Here is a 20808-nt window from a genome sequence, read left to right as displayed (position 1 = left end):
TTGCCCTGCTCATCCTTCATCTTTTGTTCTCTGCTCTCGCTGTCTTGATTTTCAACCCTGAACCTTTTCCTGGGCAGACTGTTGCTCTTGTCTGGGGGTGCCAGGTCAGGAGTAAAGCTCTGTGCAAGTGCACTGGCAAGGACTCAGGGAATTAGGCTCTAGGCCCAATTTTGGCCGGGAGTGAAGCCCACTGAAGTCAATGGGAATCTTCCTGTTGACGTAATGGTCTTTGGAGCAGACCTGGGCTTCAACGTTCTTCAGAGCAGTCGTTCCAGCGTGAACCTTTGGCACTGTGTGAATAATAGATAATTATTTTTATATATCCTTTCCAAAGGCCACAACCTGCGTTGGCAGTCAGCGCTCCTAAATGCGTGGAGCTGAGACTGGCAGCCTGAACGAAGGGACAAAATCAATAACATAAGCTTCATGTGGCCGAGGGGAATCATTTCCGTGTCATTTCATCCAGCTTGATATAAAGAAGGAATTGCTCATCAGTGGCATTTCTGATCCCAAGGAAAGGGAGGCTTTGACAGAGTCCATTAGTGCCTGTCTACGAAATGATAGGATGTTATATACAGTAAGTTTATGTTTTTCCAAAGGAAAGTGATGGAGTGTATTTCTTATGGATGTTACTTTTCTGTTATTGCAGCATATAATATCACTTTAGCAAAAGAGACATTTGTACTTTCATCTGTTCCTACCACAAAACAGAGACTACTTAGGGATGCACAGGGGACATTTACCACTGCCCATCTCTCTGGCCTTGCGGAGAGCTGAGGCCAACACCAGCCCCCACGTCGTTTGCCAAGGTGCCCTGAAGGCACACGCAAACTGGGGTCACGTATACAGTTTCTGTCCTGAAACACTTCTCCAGTGAGGCTGTTCGCTGACTGGGAAGACCCTGAGGTAGGGTCTCTGTAAATTCACCGTTATGCCTGTTATCATTTTCCTTTCTGGTAATGTTTTCTGCTGTTTTGGCAAAGCATCTTACTTAGGTTCCCACCTGCCATTTTCTGCGCAGTTTACTTCTTTTCAGGATATTGTCTCAGCGCTATAAGCTCCTGAACTTTTCCATAATGTAGAAAATATTTTAAGGAGTTTGTCTTATGGATGCTCATAGACTTCTTTCTTCTCATAGAAGTGAAGCTTTGTAGTGCCTACAGCAGTGGTTTGGAAGGGACAATATTAATACACTGATATTTTATGCATTTTAAATCTGTTTCCATGGTGGAGGAAGCACAATGCAAGGAAGGGACTCAGACCTGCAAGACTTGCAGACCTTCTGAGGCAGACTGAAGCTTAGCACAGGACTATGCATCTCACTTTTATGGACATCTGCTGATTTTTTACAGCTGTTTGCTCAACGGGAAGCGTGGTTTGGGTTCCAGCTCTGCTCAGGCAGCCAAGTATTGCCTGCAGTCTCCATTTCTGCGAGCTGCTGCTACTTACATGCTACTGCCGTCCTAGCAGTGCAGAGGATGCTAAAAGTATGTCATCCTCATCAGTAATTCAAGGCTTAGTACTGGACTAGGTGTGTATTGACTCTCGTATGTAAAGACATGGCTGGAAGCAGTGGGGGATGGAGGTTGGATCATTCCAAGGCGTGTTACCAAGTGATGGCTGCTACCTGTGGGCATGCCTGCGTCTTACGTGCTGGGAAGAGCAAGAGGTTATTTGAACCTATGAAATGTCCTTATTCTACGTGTTGCTAGCCAAGGACTTTGCATGGCTGTCGTAAACTCTGACATCTGTTATTTCCAGATGTGTTATAAAGCAGAGTTAGAATAGATTTGGGTTGGGATATCTATGAAAGAAAGCTCTGATGCTAAAGTATTTATATAAAATAGGCAGCTTTCATAATTAGCCCTGAGACCTTTGTATACAATAAGCCAAAAAAGTGTTAATTATTTCGTTTCTGCCAACTTAAAAAACAAACAAAAGAACTTTTCTGGCCAGATGCTGCCATTGCCAAATATGCATTTCAGTTAAACTTTGCTGTGTTTACATTTCTAGATAATAAAATTCTTTGGTTTATGGACTGCCAGAAGATAGAAAGCTGAGATTACAGTCTCAGATTTGATTAGGTTTGTTGTAAAGTAAAGGTAATCATGAAACAATGACTATTTAATCAATTCTTAGTTATTCGTGTATTTTAGAGAGGTTCAAGCTTTTGTCAGCCTTACTGTCTTCTCTTTTCTTTGTAATGCGTCAGGGTATGTGGTTGCTATTAAATCTTTTCATTAGTTTGATGAAGGATGAAGGTGAGTAATTCTGCTTTTAAGAAGCCTATTCAGCAATGACAATGACACAAAAGACAACAGTCTGCTTTGATTTCCACCTTCTGGAGTTTTCTTTTGTAGAAAGTATACATAAAATAGTATTGCCAGGATATAAATTCAGGGTGCAGGGACTGCATTTGTAATGAACACCTTCTCCTGTGCAGCCACCTAGCCGCCCAGAATCCTCTTTGTCCATTCACTGATGGGTGAGACGCTAAGAGTCTTTTATTTTAATCTTTCCATCTTGTTTTTGATAAACTTTGCTGCAGCAGCTTTTGAAAGAACGATTTATGATTTGTTTAGGGTATTTATGTGTCCTGGTTTCAGCTGGGATATAGTTAACTGTCTTCCTAGTCGCTGGTACAGTGCTGTGTTTTGAGTTCAGTATGTGAAGAATGTTGATAACACTGATGTTTTCAGTTGTTGCTCAGTAGTGTTTAGACTAGAGTCAAGGATTTTTCAGCTTCTCATGCCCAGCCAGGGCACCTGACCCAAACTGGCCAACAGTGTATTCCATACCATGGGACGTCCCATCTAGTTTAGGAACTGGGAAGGGGGGGGCAGGGATTCGCCGCTCGGGGACTGGCTGGGTGTCGGTCGGCGGGTGGTGAGCAATTGCCCTGCGCATCATCTGTACATTCCAATCCTTTTATTACTACTGCTGTCATTTTATTAGTGTTATCATTATCATTATTAGTTTCTTCTTTTCTGTTCTATTAAACCGTTCTTATCTCAACCCAGGAGTTTTACTTCTTTTCCCGATTTTCTCCCCCATCCCACTGGATGGGGGGGGAGTGAGTGAGCGGCTGCGTGGTGCTTAGTTGCTGGCTGGGGTTAAACCACGACATTATGTTGCCTTCATTACCCCAGTATCTCAGCATTTCATCATCTGCACCCACTACTTCACAGTGTGCATGTAAGTGCCATTATCCCCACTTTACAGAAGAGAAACTCGAGGGCAGAGTGACAAAAGCCATTGGTACAAGGGTTTTAGGACCTAAGCCCGCCAAAGGACAGGTTGAATCTTGTCATCGTCCTTGGTTGGTCCTGTGTTTCCCTTTTCTCAGGCTGTCTGGGTGGCAGTGGCTTGGGCTGCTAAGATCCAGGCTGTCTGCTCAAACCACTCTTAGCAGGATGCCCACGCGTCCCAGCTGCCAGCACGACCTGTGTGTTTAGAGCTCCTTCAGGAAGACGACTGCATCCAGTTAGTTTGTTGAGGCCAAGCAGATGACGGCTGTGAGAACTGGTGACAGCTAAGCCTTGCATATGTGTATATGTTCATCTGTGCGAAGGTCTGCTCCAAAGAGTAAAGTGTAGCCAGAGTTTCTCCTGTGTAGCATCACTTGAAGGGTGTTTCACACCCCTGACTGAGGCCATCTTGCATCTGCCAAAACATGACAGGGCTTTTTTACAGCTTTATCATAAGAACTTTGAAAAAATCACATTGTTAGAGCTTTGTTAGTAGAATAACAGATTGGTTGTGCGTGTATGTCGGATAGCTGCGTATGGTAGGCATGTCAGACAGTGAAAGGCCATAAAGTATTACCACTCCATAAAATACTACTTCCTAATATTATTTTTCTGACATTTCTGGCAGTAAACATTTGAAACTTCCATGGAGTATTTCACTTGTGAATCTCAAAACACATATATTATTGTGTATTTAGGGCTTAATTCAATTCCCAATAAAGATGAGGACAAAATTTCCACTTTCTTTATTGCACTTGTTCCAGCCCTCAAAGCGAATGTTGTCTGTTGAAAGTAGAATAGATACTAATTTGGTCCCATAAAACCACAGATTGTTTCAACTTTCCATGAATTTCTGAATGAATAGATGGTCAGATCCCATGATGCTGCTTTCAGACTCACTGGTGATATGAAAGAGGCGCTTGTCCAGCCGGCTGTATAGCCGTGCCGCTCTTTTGTTGCCTATAGTACACATGCTCAGCTCCTTTTTACTCCCTTTTTATTTTAATGCTCTGCAACAGGGCTGCACAAAGCCGAATTGGCTTTTAAAACACAACTTCATTTTGCAGCTATACGTCTGTGCCCGGTTTTCTTTTGTGCTGCCTGCGGAACAAGGAGGCTGTGTGGTATCTGACACCGGGCTTTTTCCAGTGATTTATTAACTGTGTCAGAATAGCTGTTGTGAATGCTGGGAAGCTCTTGCATATTGTGACAGTCGATATTGATTATGACAGTTTGTAGACTCTAGTGCGTTGTCAGACAGTGGATCGTATTTTGTCTTCTTACTATACATACCATGGGCTATAGATCATAGTGTTTTCTTAAGAAAAGGACCCATTGTCCAGCGTTCTTGCTGGTATGAGAGAACTTCTGTAGCATATTGTGCAACAAATAGCAAAATAGTTAAGGCACCCGATGGGACAGGCAGGCAAATGTCAATTGCTTAGGAAAAAAAAACTGAATAGTTTGTTCTGCTTCTGGCCTTTCAGGGGAATGAGCTGTGCAGTTGACAGAAGTGGGTAAACTAGTCTGAGGATGTCATTTATGAAAATACAGTGTATCCTGTATTGTCTGTTGGCCAGAAATGCACAGACTGCACAGGAGGAGGAGGTTGCAATGAGGATTTTGGCTACCAGTCATTTTTAAAGGTTGCTTTGGGTCTCAATGGAGGCTGAAACTACATGTTTCTAGAATGAGTCTGAGGAAGAGGAGATAAAGATTTCTGCAGACTTGGGAGAAAGTGAAAGCTGGTCCGTGAGCGTCTGTGAGGAGCACATCAAACAGATCACTCCAAGTAATGACGACTTCCGACTGTTTGGTTTTAGCTAGGCAGTAGTAAAGTAGCACACAGGAGAAAAGATTTTTCTGTTTGCCTAAAAGCTGCTTCAGTGTGGAAAAAAGTCAACAGCTGAGCTTTTACTGACAACCTGATCAGGAGGAGGGAGTCAAAAGCCATTTGGTTAATTATGCTGCTGTAATTTACTAAATTGCTACTATATTATTGGAGGAAAAATCATCAAAATGCATTTCTTTTTAAAACAAAACAGCACTTGAGGTGTAGAGGTGACAGTGAATAGGAAGGGAGCCATACTGATTTTTCTGTTCTTGAAAGATCTTATATAAGAGACTATAATGGGTCATAAACTTATACTTTGAGATAATAAACCTTAGGAAAATGACCTTTAGCAATCTATTAGCATTTTGATCTCACACTGATTCAAATGCAGTTTCTGCTGTGATTTTACATTGATGTGATTCAAAATCTATTTCCACGCATACCATATGGTTTAATTGAAATAAATGTAATAGCAGGTTACTTATGATTATTTGTGGGATACTTTGGGCCAAGACTATGGCACTGAACTGGGACCTAGGGGAACTGGATTCAGTTCTTAATCCCACTGTGGGCCTGGTATTGGCCGCTCAAACCAGATCATCTCTCTCATGAGATGAACTCACCCCCATTTCTGGTTGTTTATTTACACTATGAGATCTTTGAGAAGGAACATTTCCTATCAGAAACCAGTCTTGATCTCTCCTGGGATTTCTAGATGCTGCTGTAATACTAACCATATTTTCTGTAATGCGATCTGTATTTTAATGAGTCCTTAATGTCAGCAAGGAGGCAGAATTAAACTAAGTAGTTTGGTTTCAGTGATGACGCAACTTCCCATTCCATGCTCGCATTGAATTTGGATTAATTATAGCACTCACTGTGTCATAATTATGTTCCATAATGATAGAATGCTCTAGAGTTTGTACATTCACAGCACTACTATAAGCCTCAGGGTGTACTGAGATTTACAGTAGCATCTCTCAGTCCAGTGTCAGGTATTAGTGTTATATTTATATAGTTAAGGGTTTTATTGCAGAACATCTACAGCAATATCAGAAATGCTTTAAAGGAAGGATAAAATGGAAGAGTTTTTAAATGCCTGCTTTTCACTGCAGGAGTATTTTATTTGGGTTTTTTTTCTAATTTTCATAAAGTATTTTGAAGAATTTAGGTGTGAAGAATGAAGAAGTTCAGGTGTTCAAATGTGAAGACTTGTTTCCTTAGGTGACTTTTACCTAGAGCTCTGGTCACAGTTCTCTGTCTGTGCACAGTTCTGGCTCTTTAAGCCTGAGACCACGCCCGGAGAAGATAATTTTGGTGTTGTGCTGTGAAAAGAGACAACTTCCCAGCACCGGTTGTAGACTAGCAGTGACTTGTATGAGGATCCATTCAGTTGCTATCACGAGAGGCCCCTTCCCCTTGGCTTCCCCTTGGCCATCCTGGGGCTCTCAGGCTGGCTGTCTGCTCACGAGCCCTTGCCAGTTGTTTGCCTGGGATGTTCTCCAGGTGTTCTGGGCTCTTTGAGATGTCTCTAGTCCTTTGAGTTGCAATCCTTAAGAGATTTTATTTTGTTTTCCTGAGGAAAGGCATTGGTAATCACTGCAGAAGGTGGATACATTCCCCCCTCCCATCCCGATGCCCTGAAATGCCTTGCAGGTCTGCAGGATCCTCCTTGTCCATAGGTTGAAGCCTGCTCTCTGACATCTCTGTTATCTTTCTCTCTTCCCTTCAGATGGTGTCCACAGCGTCACGGCAGTCTGTACCCTGCGTGTCACCATCATCACGGACGACATGCTCACAAACAGCATCACGGTGCGGCTGGAGAACATGTCCCAGGAGAGGTTCCTTTCTCCCCTCCTGTCCCTGTTTGTGGAGGGGGTGGCAACAGTGCTCTCCACCGCCAAGGACAGCATCTTCGTTTTCAACATCCAAAATGACACGGACGTCAGCTCCAATATCCTGAATGTGACCTTCTCGGCTTTGCTCCCTGGTGGCATTCGAAACAAGTTCTTCCCCTCTGAGGACCTGCAGGAGCAGATCTACCTCAACAGGACCCTGCTGACCATGATTTCCACGCAGAGGGTGCTGCCCTTTGACGACAACATCTGCTTGCGCGAGCCCTGTGAGAACTACATGAAGTGCGTCTCCGTCCTGAAGTTCGACAGCTCGGCCCCGTTCATCAGCTCCAACACCGTCCTGTTCCGCCCCATCCACCCCATCAACGGGCTGCGGTGCCGATGCCCCCCGGGTTTCACGGGCGACTACTGCGAGACGGAGATTGACCTCTGCTACTCCAACCCTTGTGGGAGCAACGGGCTGTGCCGGAGCCGAGAAGGGGGCTACACTTGTGAATGCTACGAGGACTACACCGGTATGTGTTTATCTTATCTTTGTCCCTTGATTTCTGTGTTAGACCATCAGCCAGGCCGGCTCTGTGTCAAGCTGAAATTGCTGACATTCTTAGTCAAAGGGAGAAAAACTCCTGGCGCTGCTTTCTGGTCAAGAGAAGGCTTGTGAGTGTCACACGACACTTCGGGTAAGTCCCATTTCTCTGTGCATGCGTGGTGGTAGGAACCGTGCCTCGCTCCAGGTCATGCAGGGGGCCCAACAGCTGCCGAAGCAATTTGCATTGTGTGAATTCCTGCTCAAAATGCTTTACGAAAACATATTTCTTCTGTCTGGAAGGAAGAAGGTGGGGGACATCCCCTGGTTCGTGGTTTTGCCCGTTAACGCCTTCCTAGCCCCCGAGCAGTCCCCTCATAGCAGGGTGTAGTGGGGGTACGCAGCCTCAGTAGGAGGTCGCCAGCAAGCCCAGAGCACGAGGATGGTTCGTGGTCCCAAGAAACTGCAATAATTTGCATCTATGGGAAATACTGCAAGTCAGCTCCGGTTTGTAAACGTCCAGATAAACTCCAGAAGGACGTAGCTGCTTCCAGGCCTGTCTCCAGCAGCCTGCTGAGGAATATACTTTGCCTCATCATGGACTTGACAACTAATAAAGATCAAAGTGCTGCTTCTCAAATACTCCTGAGAAGTTATGAAAGAATATTAGCCAAATGTTTTCTGGTGCTTCAGTAAAGTCAGTGGGATTATTTATGTACTTGAAATTGCACACACATTTAAGCGTTCTGCACTGATGTGCTGCCGGCTGTAATTTACACTGACGGCTCAGCAATGTCTGCTGTGACCCCTGCAAGTGAGGGGTGAAGCAGAGGGGGCTGTTCCCAATGCTGCCTCTCACTGCTGAAGTTATAAAAAATTGAAAACATAAATTATTTAAGTCTCCATGTAAAAAAAATCTAGTTGATGTGTATGCCTACTGGGCTGGATCCAGCCCTCCAGGTGGAAGGGTTTTCCTTCACTTTCTGTGGCTTTTGGCTCAGGGCTGCAATTAAAAACGTGACAGTGGAAGGAGCCAGGAGTCAGTGAGCGGGGATGTGGCAGCAGCAAGTGAACTGGGCTTTCCCCAGCCAGGGGGGACAGGAGATGCTCCCTGAGATCAGAGCGGGGGTTAGAGCAGCAGGATCTTCCTAAGGAGATGCGACAAATTTTTTGCCCGACCAGTGAAACCCTGAATAGAGCTGTGAGGTGGTTGGGATGTTTGGTTTTTGTTGGGGAGTGATTTTCCTGCCAGGCTTCTCATGAATGACTTCCACAATGAAATACATTATAATTCCATTATCCATTACATACAGCTAATGCAAAATACGTGCAGCATTGGGCATCACAAAGTAGGCTGTATGACCAGTTGATTTCATTTAACATGTTTATGTACTATTATAGTGTAAATCAGAATGGTTAGAAATAGCAAGTTTCATTAAACAAAGATATGCATATAAATAGAGTTAATTCATCCATGTCTTACGTTTTGGAATGACATGCATTCCTACATCACATTTTCAGGGTCTCTTGCTAGAAATCTTTCGAAAAAAAGGCTAAATATACTTTAAAAATTAAAGAGAATAATCTTATATTAATAATTGATGAACATATTCAATAATTAACACTGTAGTCAGAACAGACATGGTACATATTTAGAGGAGAGGCACAATAGTATTCATACACAAAGAAAGATTTGATCTGTAACTGTATTTCCAGTGCATAGTTGTTGAGTTAAAAATTAACTGTCCCGCTGCCAGGATATTAAAGTGATCAGAAGTTAAGGAGTGAGCATTGCTTATAGCCTTGCCATCTTTAGGTTTCAGAGTTAACTACGCTTCAGTGAAACACTTTATTCTTTGGAAGGGCAGCTCGGGTCGTGATTGCAGTCAGGTTGGCCAGGGAAAAACAACCCCAGCCATGATCAAGAGGGCTCTGGAATCCCTTGTCCTGTAAATTGATACAAATATTATTGAATATTTCTGTTCTATTGCTGAATGAATGCAGTAGAAATTTCATATCTACTCTGTGGTTGGTTTGTGTTACATGAATGCCTTTAGGCTCCATGTTGCATGACAATGGTTTTTCCATCAAACCTGACACACTGACCCACATATGGTGATCATTAGTTGGTTGATTTTCATCCTCTTTACAGAACGAGGTGGAAAATGTTATCAACAAGTAATCTATTACCAGAAATATTTTATGAAGGTGTATTATTGAATCTTGCCCCAATCTCCTTTAAGAACTGTTAATTTACCTATGATTTTTGTCCTTTCTTCAAATATGTTCATATCCATTTGCAAGTTCAGTTTATATCTGTTAATCATAATACTGTGTTTTCCACTTGTATATAAATATTTATTGTTTGCAACGATCCAGATTTTATATCTATTTAGTATTTAAGCAGCATAGGGTGGTTTCAATAGCAGCAGTGTGTATTGGCTCACAGAACTGCTAAGGCTGGAAGTTGGGAGATTCTGGTATTACTGAAATGTTACCATGGTATTAACTCAGTGTAGTAGTATACCAGTATGAGGTATTTACAAATCTTTGAATTGTAAAAGGTGAAATATGAATGGTAATAGTCAATGAAATGCAGCCTGCTCTGGGAGCTCTCATGTTTCCATTTCCCATTAAGAGCCTACATAGAAAAATAATTACAAGAAAATACTAAGATCTGTCATCTCTCTGGGGAGATAGGCTGCAACTTGATGAAAAATCACTACACAATCATAACCCTGTACTGAATCTATCTGAGTGGTCACCTGTTAAAAATATAGTGTTTATTTCCTGTAGAAGATAATTATGTCCTATCTTAATCAGATGGAGTTTCCCCCCATTTTTCCACCCTGCTTTGAAGCCCTCCATTTGTTTTGATGTAATTGTTAGTCATTTATACATGATGAAAGTTTCTCTGTCTTCAGGAGTCTTCTGTTACGGGCACAAAGGTAAACTGAGCTTCCACAAGATATTTCTGAAACCTGATAACTGGCTAGTTTGAGGTGATTTGGAATTAGCTTCACTTCCCGTGATGTAAGGAGGTGAGTGAAGAAGGACATATATTTTTAATCATGTTTTTTCAGAATAGTGACCCCTTTAACTTCTTTATCTACAAATTATTGTAGAGGAGTGAACAATGTACACGCTAAAAATTGTGCCATTGATGGCAGGGAGTTATGTGCATGGCTAAAGGGTTAGAGGATGCAATTTAAGTTAAGCAAACCATTTAATGAACTTGAACACTGTGGAAAACTTGTGTAATTTTTCCAGCTTTATTTCCTGTATGAGCGCTGCAGAAGCAGCTGAGATGAACTGTAGGTGAAGGCTTGGACAGAGGTGGAATTATCTGTACTCCCCAGGGCCAAACCCCTGAAGAGCAAATGCATCATGTCATCCACACTGGTTTTGGAGGCATGGTTGCCACAGCGGTTCCTGAATGAGCTGTACTTCCAGCCCCATCCTGGTGCCTCCTAAAGAGCATACCACTGCGGCCATAAGTCACCACCTTTTTGGGTGTGAATTCCCACAACTCCTGCCCTGCCGTGAGTGGGTGCCTCCTGCCATCGCAGCTCTTGCCGCAGTTCGATGCCCGCAGTCCTGCTCAGCAGCCGCCACGGCCGTTCTCCTTGACGGTCGTGCTCCCAGAAAAGTGGAGTTTAATTGGCACAGAACAAAAGCACTCCGATGGGGAAAAAAAAACCCAACCCCTGAAATAAGGAAGAGATTTAATGTTCCCACAGTTCTCCTTAGCATATGGCATTCTCTCTGCCTCCTTTGCTACGTATGCCCTAGCAAGGAGCAGTTTCTAGGGAAAAAGATAGTCAGAGAATTTCCCATATCCTCTGCATCTCTCCTTGGATTTCACTTCAGAGAGGGGAGAAATCTTAAGTGGTTGTAAATCTTCTAGTAATCAAATACAGCAATTAGAGATCTTTTACGTGTTATACTTTTTTCCTCCTGATTTATTTTTGTGATACCATATTGACATGAGGAATCATGACATCTAATGTGGCTGCTGTGAATTCTGGCTTTGTGTCATGAGAAGGTAATTATAGCTGTTTTCATAGCATCGTGCCAGAAGTCCCTATGGATAGTGTTTAGTAAGTTCTCAGTGTTTGGCTTTTGCAAACATACAGCAGTAAAAGTAGATGTTAAGATTTGCTTCTGCGTTATCTTTACTTATATCCATTCTTCAGATACTATTTTCCCAGCTTGGTCTGATACTGGATTCTCATTTTTCAGGCCAGAGAGATTTATTTGGGAGAATTTCAGCTTTCAAGTAGAGAAATCTGGCAGCCAGGGTAGCCGTAATGAGTGTTTTATCTTGGGCGAGAGGGTCTGAAATTCCACTCTTGGTTACACTTCTGCAGCTCCACTGGAGCGGTGGGATCACAGGTGTATAACAGCCAAATCCTGTACAGCAAATCTTAATTTGATTCCTTCAGGTTCCTTACTGCATCTTTAACTCCTTGTTTAGCTTATGAAAGGCCATGGTTTTGTGACAGCAAGCCTGAAAAAAGATTATCCTTACAGGGCACTTTCAAACAGCTGTGACCAAGTTTGTCTTTAATACAAAACACCAAATAAGAAGTTCTGTCGTTCCCAAACACTCCCCTAAATGCAGGGACATTGTCCATGGTATGGGACAGCTTCATGGGTCATTTCTCTGGTACCTCATTCAAATGTTAAGGCAACGCAGTGAAGTTACTAAAATGTTCTGCATCGTTGCTGCCTTAACAGTGTCCCTTAGTCCAGGTCTTCAAAGTTATGCTATGGGATTCCAGGTGCATTTATATAATAAAGAGATGAAAACAGCCTAGGCAAGTCTAATACTGAAAAAAATAGTATATTCAGTTTCAAAAGTTTAAATATAATTACAGTTATTAGGGTGCTGGGTGATTTGCACTATTTTCAGAATTTAAAGGCTATATATGTTCCCATTCGCAAAAAGTCTTAGCAGTTTTTTATGACGTTTTTCTGCTGATTTCGGATGCAGGAAAGGTCGAGGAAGAGCGCTGACTATCAGTCTTTTAATAACTTTGGTTGTTTCTCAGTGCCTCAGAGGAGAATACCTGGTTGGCTTTCCTTGCAGTTTCTGTATGGCAGTACTGTGAGAAAGCTTATGTAGGGTGGTTCCACCCTGGCGAAGGTCTGTATAATGTCGGAGGTCTAGAAATTTTTCTTCTTTTTCAGCAGTGCTATGCCATGCTGTTGTTTTGATTTTTGTAGTCTTCATAACTGCAACACAATTTCCCTTTGATTGCTGTGGACCTGTCACTCTCTCCAGCTGAGATAACATCTGATGGAGAGAGAAATGATCATGTACTTGTAAGATCCTTCCTTACAGTTAGTACTCCTTAGTTGTGTTCTCTGCGCAGATGTCCCAGCACAGTCTTCTCCATCAATCTTCAACTTTCTCTGTCTCAACAGCATGAAATTTTTGTGAGGAAAGCCCTCTTCTGCCTTTAATGAACAAGCAGACATCTCCATTGGTGTAGACATGGCAAGCTGTGTCCCTGGGGTTGGCAGCAGCTGTGTACAGACGGGTACCTCCGTTTCTTCCCAGCCTGTGGCCCCTTCCAAGCCCCCAAGGGCTCACAGCGCTTGGGCGTCTGGTGAGGACCCCATAAGCAGTGCAGTGGACGGTCCAGAAGCAGAGCTTAACTCCTCCGAACATTTTTCAGAGCATGACTGGTGCAAAAGCTGGAAAAGCCTATCATTTACTCTTTTTATGATCTTCACCACTCAGCTATGTACCGTGAGACATAGCCTCTCATAAATCTTACTCTCAGTGCTTTGAAGTTTCCCCATATGACCATTGCATTTACCCATGCCAAAAAGCAATGAACCCCAGATGTCCTCTCATGAGCTGACTTAATATCTAAACATATAAGGAACCTATACAACCTATTCTTTGCAATTAGCCATGGATAATAAGTCTTCCATTGGCTATTGGGCAGTGCATGCTGCATTTGAAGAGCACAGCAGTCAATTGTGATATTTACTTTCCTTTCTCTCCTTTTAGCACCACGTCCATTTTGTGTCACGAATTCCTGAAAATAAGTACTAGTTTTGGATATTCAGATTAGAGGTATGACCTGGCAAAATTCTTGCTTTTGGTCCATCTATATTGTCAGAGAACTATGACTTCAGATCATTACAGGCTGTACCTGTATAAAACACTTTTCATCTGAGGATCACTGTGGACTCTGCAGAAGTTACTAACAGCAAAGGAATCCTGCGAGACACCCCTTTGAGCAAGGGGGTGCTGTCCCCCTCACCAAAGGGATGGGAAGCTGAGGCACAGCATCTTCATCTCTCTCAGGTCACATAAAAGCCGTCAGTGGCAAGTCCAGAGCAACTGAGGCAGCTCCTCTGGGCCATTCCTGGGCTGCCCATGGCTGGAAACCTGGGGGAGATCCCCATGAAAGACATTTCTTTCCTGACACAGATTCTCAGCAGAAGCCTGCGTAGCCACTCACCGGCTGTGTTTAACTCAAGAGATTTATCGTGCATGTTAAAATGGGTCCTTGCTTGTTTTTGTGGCAAGGCTCGCTGTTAATCCATGCAGGGATGGGGCCAGCACACCGCAGCCTTATTACTGGACCCAAGTGAGTCTGGGTTGGACCTAAGGCTATGGCTCAGATAATGCAACTGCATGACTGCTTGCTTCAGAAGGTAACTGAAACAATAAAAACAGAGAAAAGTTACATTTTTATGTAACACAGTCAAAAGCTGAAGTCTATTCAACTTTTAAATATTATCATGTTTCTGTTGATTGTATTCTTGTCCATGTCACCAAGTCACAGGAGATGAATGTTGCAAATCTGGAGTTTGTATCAGGTTCACAGGACTCACTGAAGAGGTCTTCCACTTCTATAGGTGGATTTTTATCTGGAGGGTATGTCCTTCAGCTAATCTTCAACCTGTGCTCACTTGTCAGGATGCAAAAAGCCTTTTCTAATTGGATTGCTGTGGTGTTTTTGTTGACAGTTTAGTTCTCAGATGATGTAAATGGCCTGCAGCCTTCATATCAATCTGCTGTGCCTTTTCCTAAATCCGAGCAAAGAGTTTTATTGCATTATCCTCATCCTGATGTCCATAGACTAGCTACTGTTTAAAGTTCAAAAGTTTTCCCAGTCATGTACAATCCCTCCCTTGCCCCCCTCCCCGAGATGCTGCACGTGGAATGATCTTTGATTCAGCTGAACTGCTGCAAGTGCCAGGGGTTCAGATGCTTCTTCTGGAGCCTCGTGTCTTATCTTCCTTGCCCATGGAAATACTTGCATTGATCAAAGTCCTTTGCTGTCACGTGGAAACCTAGGTACAGACTTAAATGTCATGTTTAGTTTTTTTCATTAGTTTTAGAATGGTTTGACAAGACTTCTGTTCGTGCCGGCTGCTCCCCCAGGGGTGGTGCGATGGGTGCTTTGTAAAAGCAAGCAGCAGATCACACGCCCATGTAATCACTTAGCCCTGGCTTCAGAAGCTACCTTAGCAATTCATCTCCAGTATACTTATGAATTCAGCTCATCCAAACAGTTCAGGGTCTAGGATATCCTCCTTATTGATTACAGCTTATCTTCTTTTCCTTCTCCTTAAGATGGCTGCATGGCCAACCTGTTCTTCTCTTCATTTAGCCACTCCCCTCATTTGTCACCTGCAGAGTTTATCACTGATAATTTTACACTTTCTCTCCTGTTGTTGATAATTTCAAGTAGTATGTAGCTAAAATTCAGTATCCAGAGAACTTGAGCGATCACCTTTTTGAGGATGGTTCCATGCTTACAATTACATTTTTACACCTACTTGCTATTAATGCCACTGATGTCTGTTAGATTACGTTACAATATGGAGAGAAGGTAGGTTCTTAACAGTCCAGGAGCTTGCAGACATGAGAGGCGTCCGAGCGCACGCTGCGGTGTGGCAGTGTTGCAGCGGTTGAAGAAGTGCTGCCCCAGCTCTTCTACAATGCAGGTGGTTAATATCGAGCCCTAATGGCCAGGTACAATCATAGGATGGTTTGGGTCGGAAGGGACCTTTGAAGATCATCCAGTCCAACCCCCCTGCCGTGGCTAACATTGGCTTCAGTCTCTTTCATTAAAGTCAAATCTTGTTAAATCCCTGATGTAAGAATAACACATTTGACCCTGAAGCCGTGCCAAGCTAAGCTCATGTTTGCTGTCGGGCAGCTGGCTTTACATAAGCAAGGCAAACTGCTAGTCTGGCATGGGTACCTGCCTACCTCTGGCACCTGACCTCTTCCTCCCACCTCTTGGCAAGAAAATGTCCTATGAGTATGAACTTATTGGCTAGTGGTGTTCAACGGGAGAGAGAGATGTAGTGAGCACCTCAGGTTTCCTGTTGGCTTTCTGGTTAACAACGAACCGGTCTAGATTTAGGATTCCCTTTGTTCTAGCATCTGAAATCTCTTTTATTGTCTTTAACCTGTGGTACATATATTTGTTCTTGAATGACCTTGCTCCATCAATTTTCAGCAGTTTTTAGGCTCTTGACTTGTACTCCTGGCTTTATATTGATGGGATTTCTGTTACCACACCTAAATGGGAGTCACAGTTCTCCCAGGCTTTTTGAAAATCTTTGTTATAATGCATTTGCTTACCTTCATTGGTATAACTAAAAAAAAAGTGGAAAGTGGACTGTAATTACACAAAGTGGAGCTATTTGATATTATAATTTTATAAGTACATGTAAAACCCTTCCTCACTGACATAGCTAAATTCCCCCACACTGTCATAATTGTGAACATACATATGCATTGCAGAACATTGATCTGAGAAAAACTACACACACTGAGGTTTGTTTTAATTAAAATATTTTAAATAGCAGTTTATCAAACAATGGCCAACTTCTCTGTGACCATAGTTTACAATTGCATTTTTATTAATTAGCCAAGTTGAGCCTTGTGTAACGTAAGACTTGGGGCTTTTTGTCACAGTTTAATGTCAGAAAGGTTAGCTGGATAAAATTTTAAGCCACACAAATGCATTCTAATACACCCAAACATACATTTGCTAAGTGTCAAAATAGCCCATATAATACACTACACTTTAAGTGGGGTTTTTTTGCCAATGGCTAGGTGTCCTGGTTGTTTTTTTCTCACTGAAAACAAATCAGGTGGAGAAAAATGACAGGAGAAAGGAGGAGAAAAAAAAGCAACCTGCCTTCAAGTTATTTGTGGGGAAGATAAATTCATAATGAGATAGTATTTTTTCCAATATGCCTCATGTTCTGGAAAGCCCCTCACAATGTTCACAGCAGATCAGAGGTGAAGGCTAAAAAAAGAAATTCCAGGAATTAAATATTTTAGGTCTTCCAAAACAAAAAAGTTTAACTTCCAAGGAACAAGGTAACAGGGCTCCTTTTCTCCTGGCTGTAAATACAATACTGGGAAACAAAACTGGGAAGCCCCCTTGCAATTCAGTAAGACTGAATTATGAAAAACATATTGGGCTTCTGTACATATTTATAATTCCCAAGTTAGATATTTTTATTTTTGTCAGTAGATAAACAACAGGAAAGTGGCAGGAAGAATGGTTGGGTGCAGAGATCAGAGTATCAGGATGATGTCCTGTTTGGGAGGAAAAAAGTATAAAGTAGTTTCTTGTGTGTCTGTTCTTTGTGTTATGGTGATTGAAAGTTTCGACAGTTGAGCACCAGACTGAGGCACTTGGCCTTGAACATCAAGATAATTACAGTTCTGCAATACAGTTGTGCAGAGCATGGTGGGAACCACAACTTCATTGTTGTTGCAAATGCTCTTTTGTTTAGAGCATCATGGTTCAGTGCCTGCATCCCAGCCCCTGCTCCTCCTGGGGCAGGTTTTGTTCTGCGACCCACACTGTACGGTGCCCCCGAATCGCAGCTTCCCGAGCCGTCGTCGGCCTGAATTTTCAGTTGCTAAATATCAAGAAAAAGATACTTTACTTTAGGCTGTCTCTCAATTTTTCCATAGCTAAGCATATGAGAGCTGTTATACAGCATTTTCCAGTATAATAATTGAAAAACATATTTTAATTAGATGGGGCCACCCAGCTTCAAGGGGTCAGCATACTGATGTGCATATTGGAAGAAACATTATTACTATGAGTGTCTTATATTAGTAATTAAACACAATCTAGATAACACAATAAAGTATATTAGCTCTTAACAAGATGGTAATCATTTAAAGTGACTTTCAGATGAAACCATATTTTACAACAAGACTGAATTTTAATCTATTAAAGTGTTGTAAGAAGAGTTAAGTACAAGCTGTGGAAGCTGGCTGGATTCATTTTTTATGAGTCTGTTTAAAAATATTTTTTTAAAAAGTAACTTTTGAATTTTTACCTATTCTGTAGCTTTAAAAATACGTTGATTTTGAGATTTTCCGTGCGAGAGGTGTGTGACATTACAAGGCGTTTTTCAGGAGTCATTAAGAAAAAGTTCGCTTCCCTGATTAAGTTGCTTTTTGTTTTCAGTGCATGTTCCTGACCTGTGTATGAAATATTTTCGAGACTACCAAAACATAAGATTATAGCATTATCTTTTTAACCCTAATCCTTTTAATTTGACAAACAAAGGGGCATTTTTGATTTTTTTCAAAATTTGCCTTCAGTGTATAACAACGGAAATTTGATGAGCATTAGATTGTTTTTGCCAGTTCTATCTACTCTGTCAAGCAAAACCTCTGAACTCCTATGATCCACAGTGAAGTTAGTTACACAGTGTTTCTAAGCATAACTTTCTTTTAACCTAATACTTCTCATATACTTTTCTCATATAAAATGAAAATATAAAGCTCTGAAATCCTAGCCTCCTAAGATGTAATAGTAATTTACTTTAAGCATGTTTTTCAGTTGTTTTATTAATATTTTATGGCATCTCTTCAATTATTCTCACAAATTGGCCACTATGCTTCTTTCCACCAGAGCTTCTGGGACCACCTAGGATGTTAAGGGGCATGATTTGGTTTGAGGTCTGCCTATTTCTAAATGCCGTCATTTTTGCCATAGTGTTGGATTACACAGAAGATGCGAGAGTGAGATTTTCCTGTGAAAACTTGTAATTTATGGAAAACGCAAAATGCAGGCTCTCACCAGTCTTCCGTTAATGGAGGTGTGCAGTTAGCTGCCTGTGCAGTTAATCCCAGTGGGCTGCTGGGGACCAGGGCAGAGGGTTTCTTCTGTGCTTTGTCTCTTGTTCTGAGCCAAAACATCAAGTCTGTAACTGCTACATGGAGAAAATTAAATGGGATCTTAGTGGAATAAGGGCTGGACTCTCTTAAAGAAAACAGTAACGTTTGCCATTGAAAGGGAGACCCTGATCGCCTTTTCTGCCTATGCCTGAGCCCTTTTCTTTCTTCCTCTCTTTCGAGGTCAGTTATTTGCAAGTATGTTCCCTTCTTCAACTGCTTTGAGATGTTAACTTGCTCAAAAATAAGTGCTAGAGCTTTCCCCTTCCCTACAAATTTGGGAACTAGGAGTTGCAGCCCTTTGGCGTCCTTCTCTGTGGAAAGCAGCTTAGGGACACCCGGCTGAAAGTGAGCGGGAAGCCTGATGGTGCCTGAAAGCACGTCTGGTTTTCCAGCTCCTGAGTTCCTGTTGATAAAAGATGTTACTGCACACACACCCCTGGCACAGCCACCACGCCTTGCTTGCTTTCCTCATTCACGTAAATAGTTTAATATATTTTGAAAAGCCCAGTGTGAGGCCAAAATGGCCTGTGGAACAACACCCTTGGGGAATTAAGGGTGCCAGTGGTGGTATTGGGTGCCCAGTAAAAATGGCAACTTTGTATGATGAAATAGTCTTTTTTGTCAGCTGAGCAGAGGCACACCAAGTCTGAGTGCCCTTTTTCTTTCTTACTGCTGCCCATGGAAGGAGGTGAGAACTAGGCATGGCAGCTGGTTCCCATGCTGAAGTGCCTGCAGGTGTGCAGGGATGCAAATACGGACCAGACTGCAAAGGCTGTCCCAGAGGGAACGTGTCCTGCAAGCTGCCGTAGCGGCTCCAGCCTTTGGTTCCCTCCATGTGCCCCTCCTCAAGTAACACTTCTGGAGATGAATCAAGTAGCATAGAGAGCAGAGAAAACAAAATATAATATCAGATGTATATATAGTGAAGGTACAGGATGATTGTTTCTCTTAAAAATAAATGGAGGGAGGGAGGGATATTCCTCTGTAAATTAATATAAGTATATTATGCAGAGGTGTGTTTTGTTCTTACACCTCCAGCTTTCTCATTAGTTCTAAGGTGGGATTTTTAGGAAGAGATTTATTCCAAGTAAGACATAATGCAAATTGCAGACACAATGGCATAATCTGAGTTTTATCTTTGTCATCTACAGTAATGCTTTCCCCCTGCTAAATACATCCAGAGATAAAGCTTAGGCTTTTGAAAGGCACTGCTTCATCACCATATCTTACCCCAAATCAGTGCAATTTGCATTATGATAAATTGTCTTACGTATAAACCTGCCACAGAGCTTGACATAAACTGGAAATTTCAGTACATTTCTTTTTCCTCTTGTGTAGATTTGTGCTGTGTATAGCCCTGGGTGAGAGACAGAACCTGAAAAGGTCTCTAAAGCTTTACCTTATGGGTCAAAGGCAGAGGGAGATGATACCTTGTGAGGGCACTGTATGTTACAAGAACTGGTTCAGTAATTTACAGAGCTTAGAGGTAGTTGTAAAATCATCCAAGAGTGAAGCTTAAGACATTAAGAAATTGCCCATTGGACCCCATAGAGCAAAAACTGTTGTTAGGTAGCTGTGGCGGACTGAAGGCATGGATGTTTTCTTTCTCATCCTCCTCCGCCACATCTAAAACATTCAAAAAAAGTGCTTTTCCTCAGCATTTCCTCAGAAACCTGGGATGATTATGCCCGGTGCCATGGGAGCAGTGGCAGGGAGAAGCCAGGCACGTTGCGTGCACCTCTGCCCGCCTGCCTGAGCCAGGAGGACCGTGCCCAGGCTTCACACAGAGGCAGCTCTGCATGAGTTTGCCATTGAACGTGCCCTCCAGCTCTGCAAAACTTTTGGGGAGGTATTGGCACTTATCCATGGGCTGTAAAATCACGAGTTATCTCTTTTCTTTCCCAAACCATGAAGTGGACTTCAAAATGGAGTATTTTCTTAAATGGAGAATGTTTTACTGTGGTGTCTGGCTCCTTGCTCGTCAGGGTGCTATAGGGAAAAAAATCACAACACTTGTGATAAATGTTGGTAGCGCTTGTGGTGCGAGTACCACTCCTGGCCTCGTTGCTGGAAGGTGAAAGGCGAGCTATCTGGTGTAGTCAGAGTGGAAGTTTAATGACTGAGAATTTTTAATCCTCAACAAATAC

At 42.4% G+C, this 20808-nt stretch overlaps 1 protein-coding gene across 1 annotated transcript in view; it reads left to right on the top strand.

The window, feature by feature from the left end:
- CELSR1 (cadherin EGF LAG seven-pass G-type receptor 1) overlaps positions 1-20808 on the top strand; it is a 175252-nt gene that overhangs the window by 64364 nt on the left and 90080 nt on the right. Inside the window, exon 2 of the mRNA XM_069801888.1 lies at positions 6815-7453. Within this exon, the coding sequence (XP_069657989.1) occupies positions 6815-7453 (639 nt within the window). The remainder of the gene's footprint in view (positions 1-6814; positions 7454-20808) is intronic.

Source organism: Haliaeetus albicilla, chromosome 14 (genome assembly GCF_947461875.1).
Source record: "Haliaeetus albicilla chromosome 14, bHalAlb1.1, whole genome shotgun sequence".
NCBI lineage: Eukaryota > Metazoa > Chordata > Aves > Accipitriformes > Accipitridae > Haliaeetus > Haliaeetus albicilla.
Note: the sequence above shows the minus strand (reverse complement) of the source record. Positions and strands in the feature narration are given on the sequence as shown.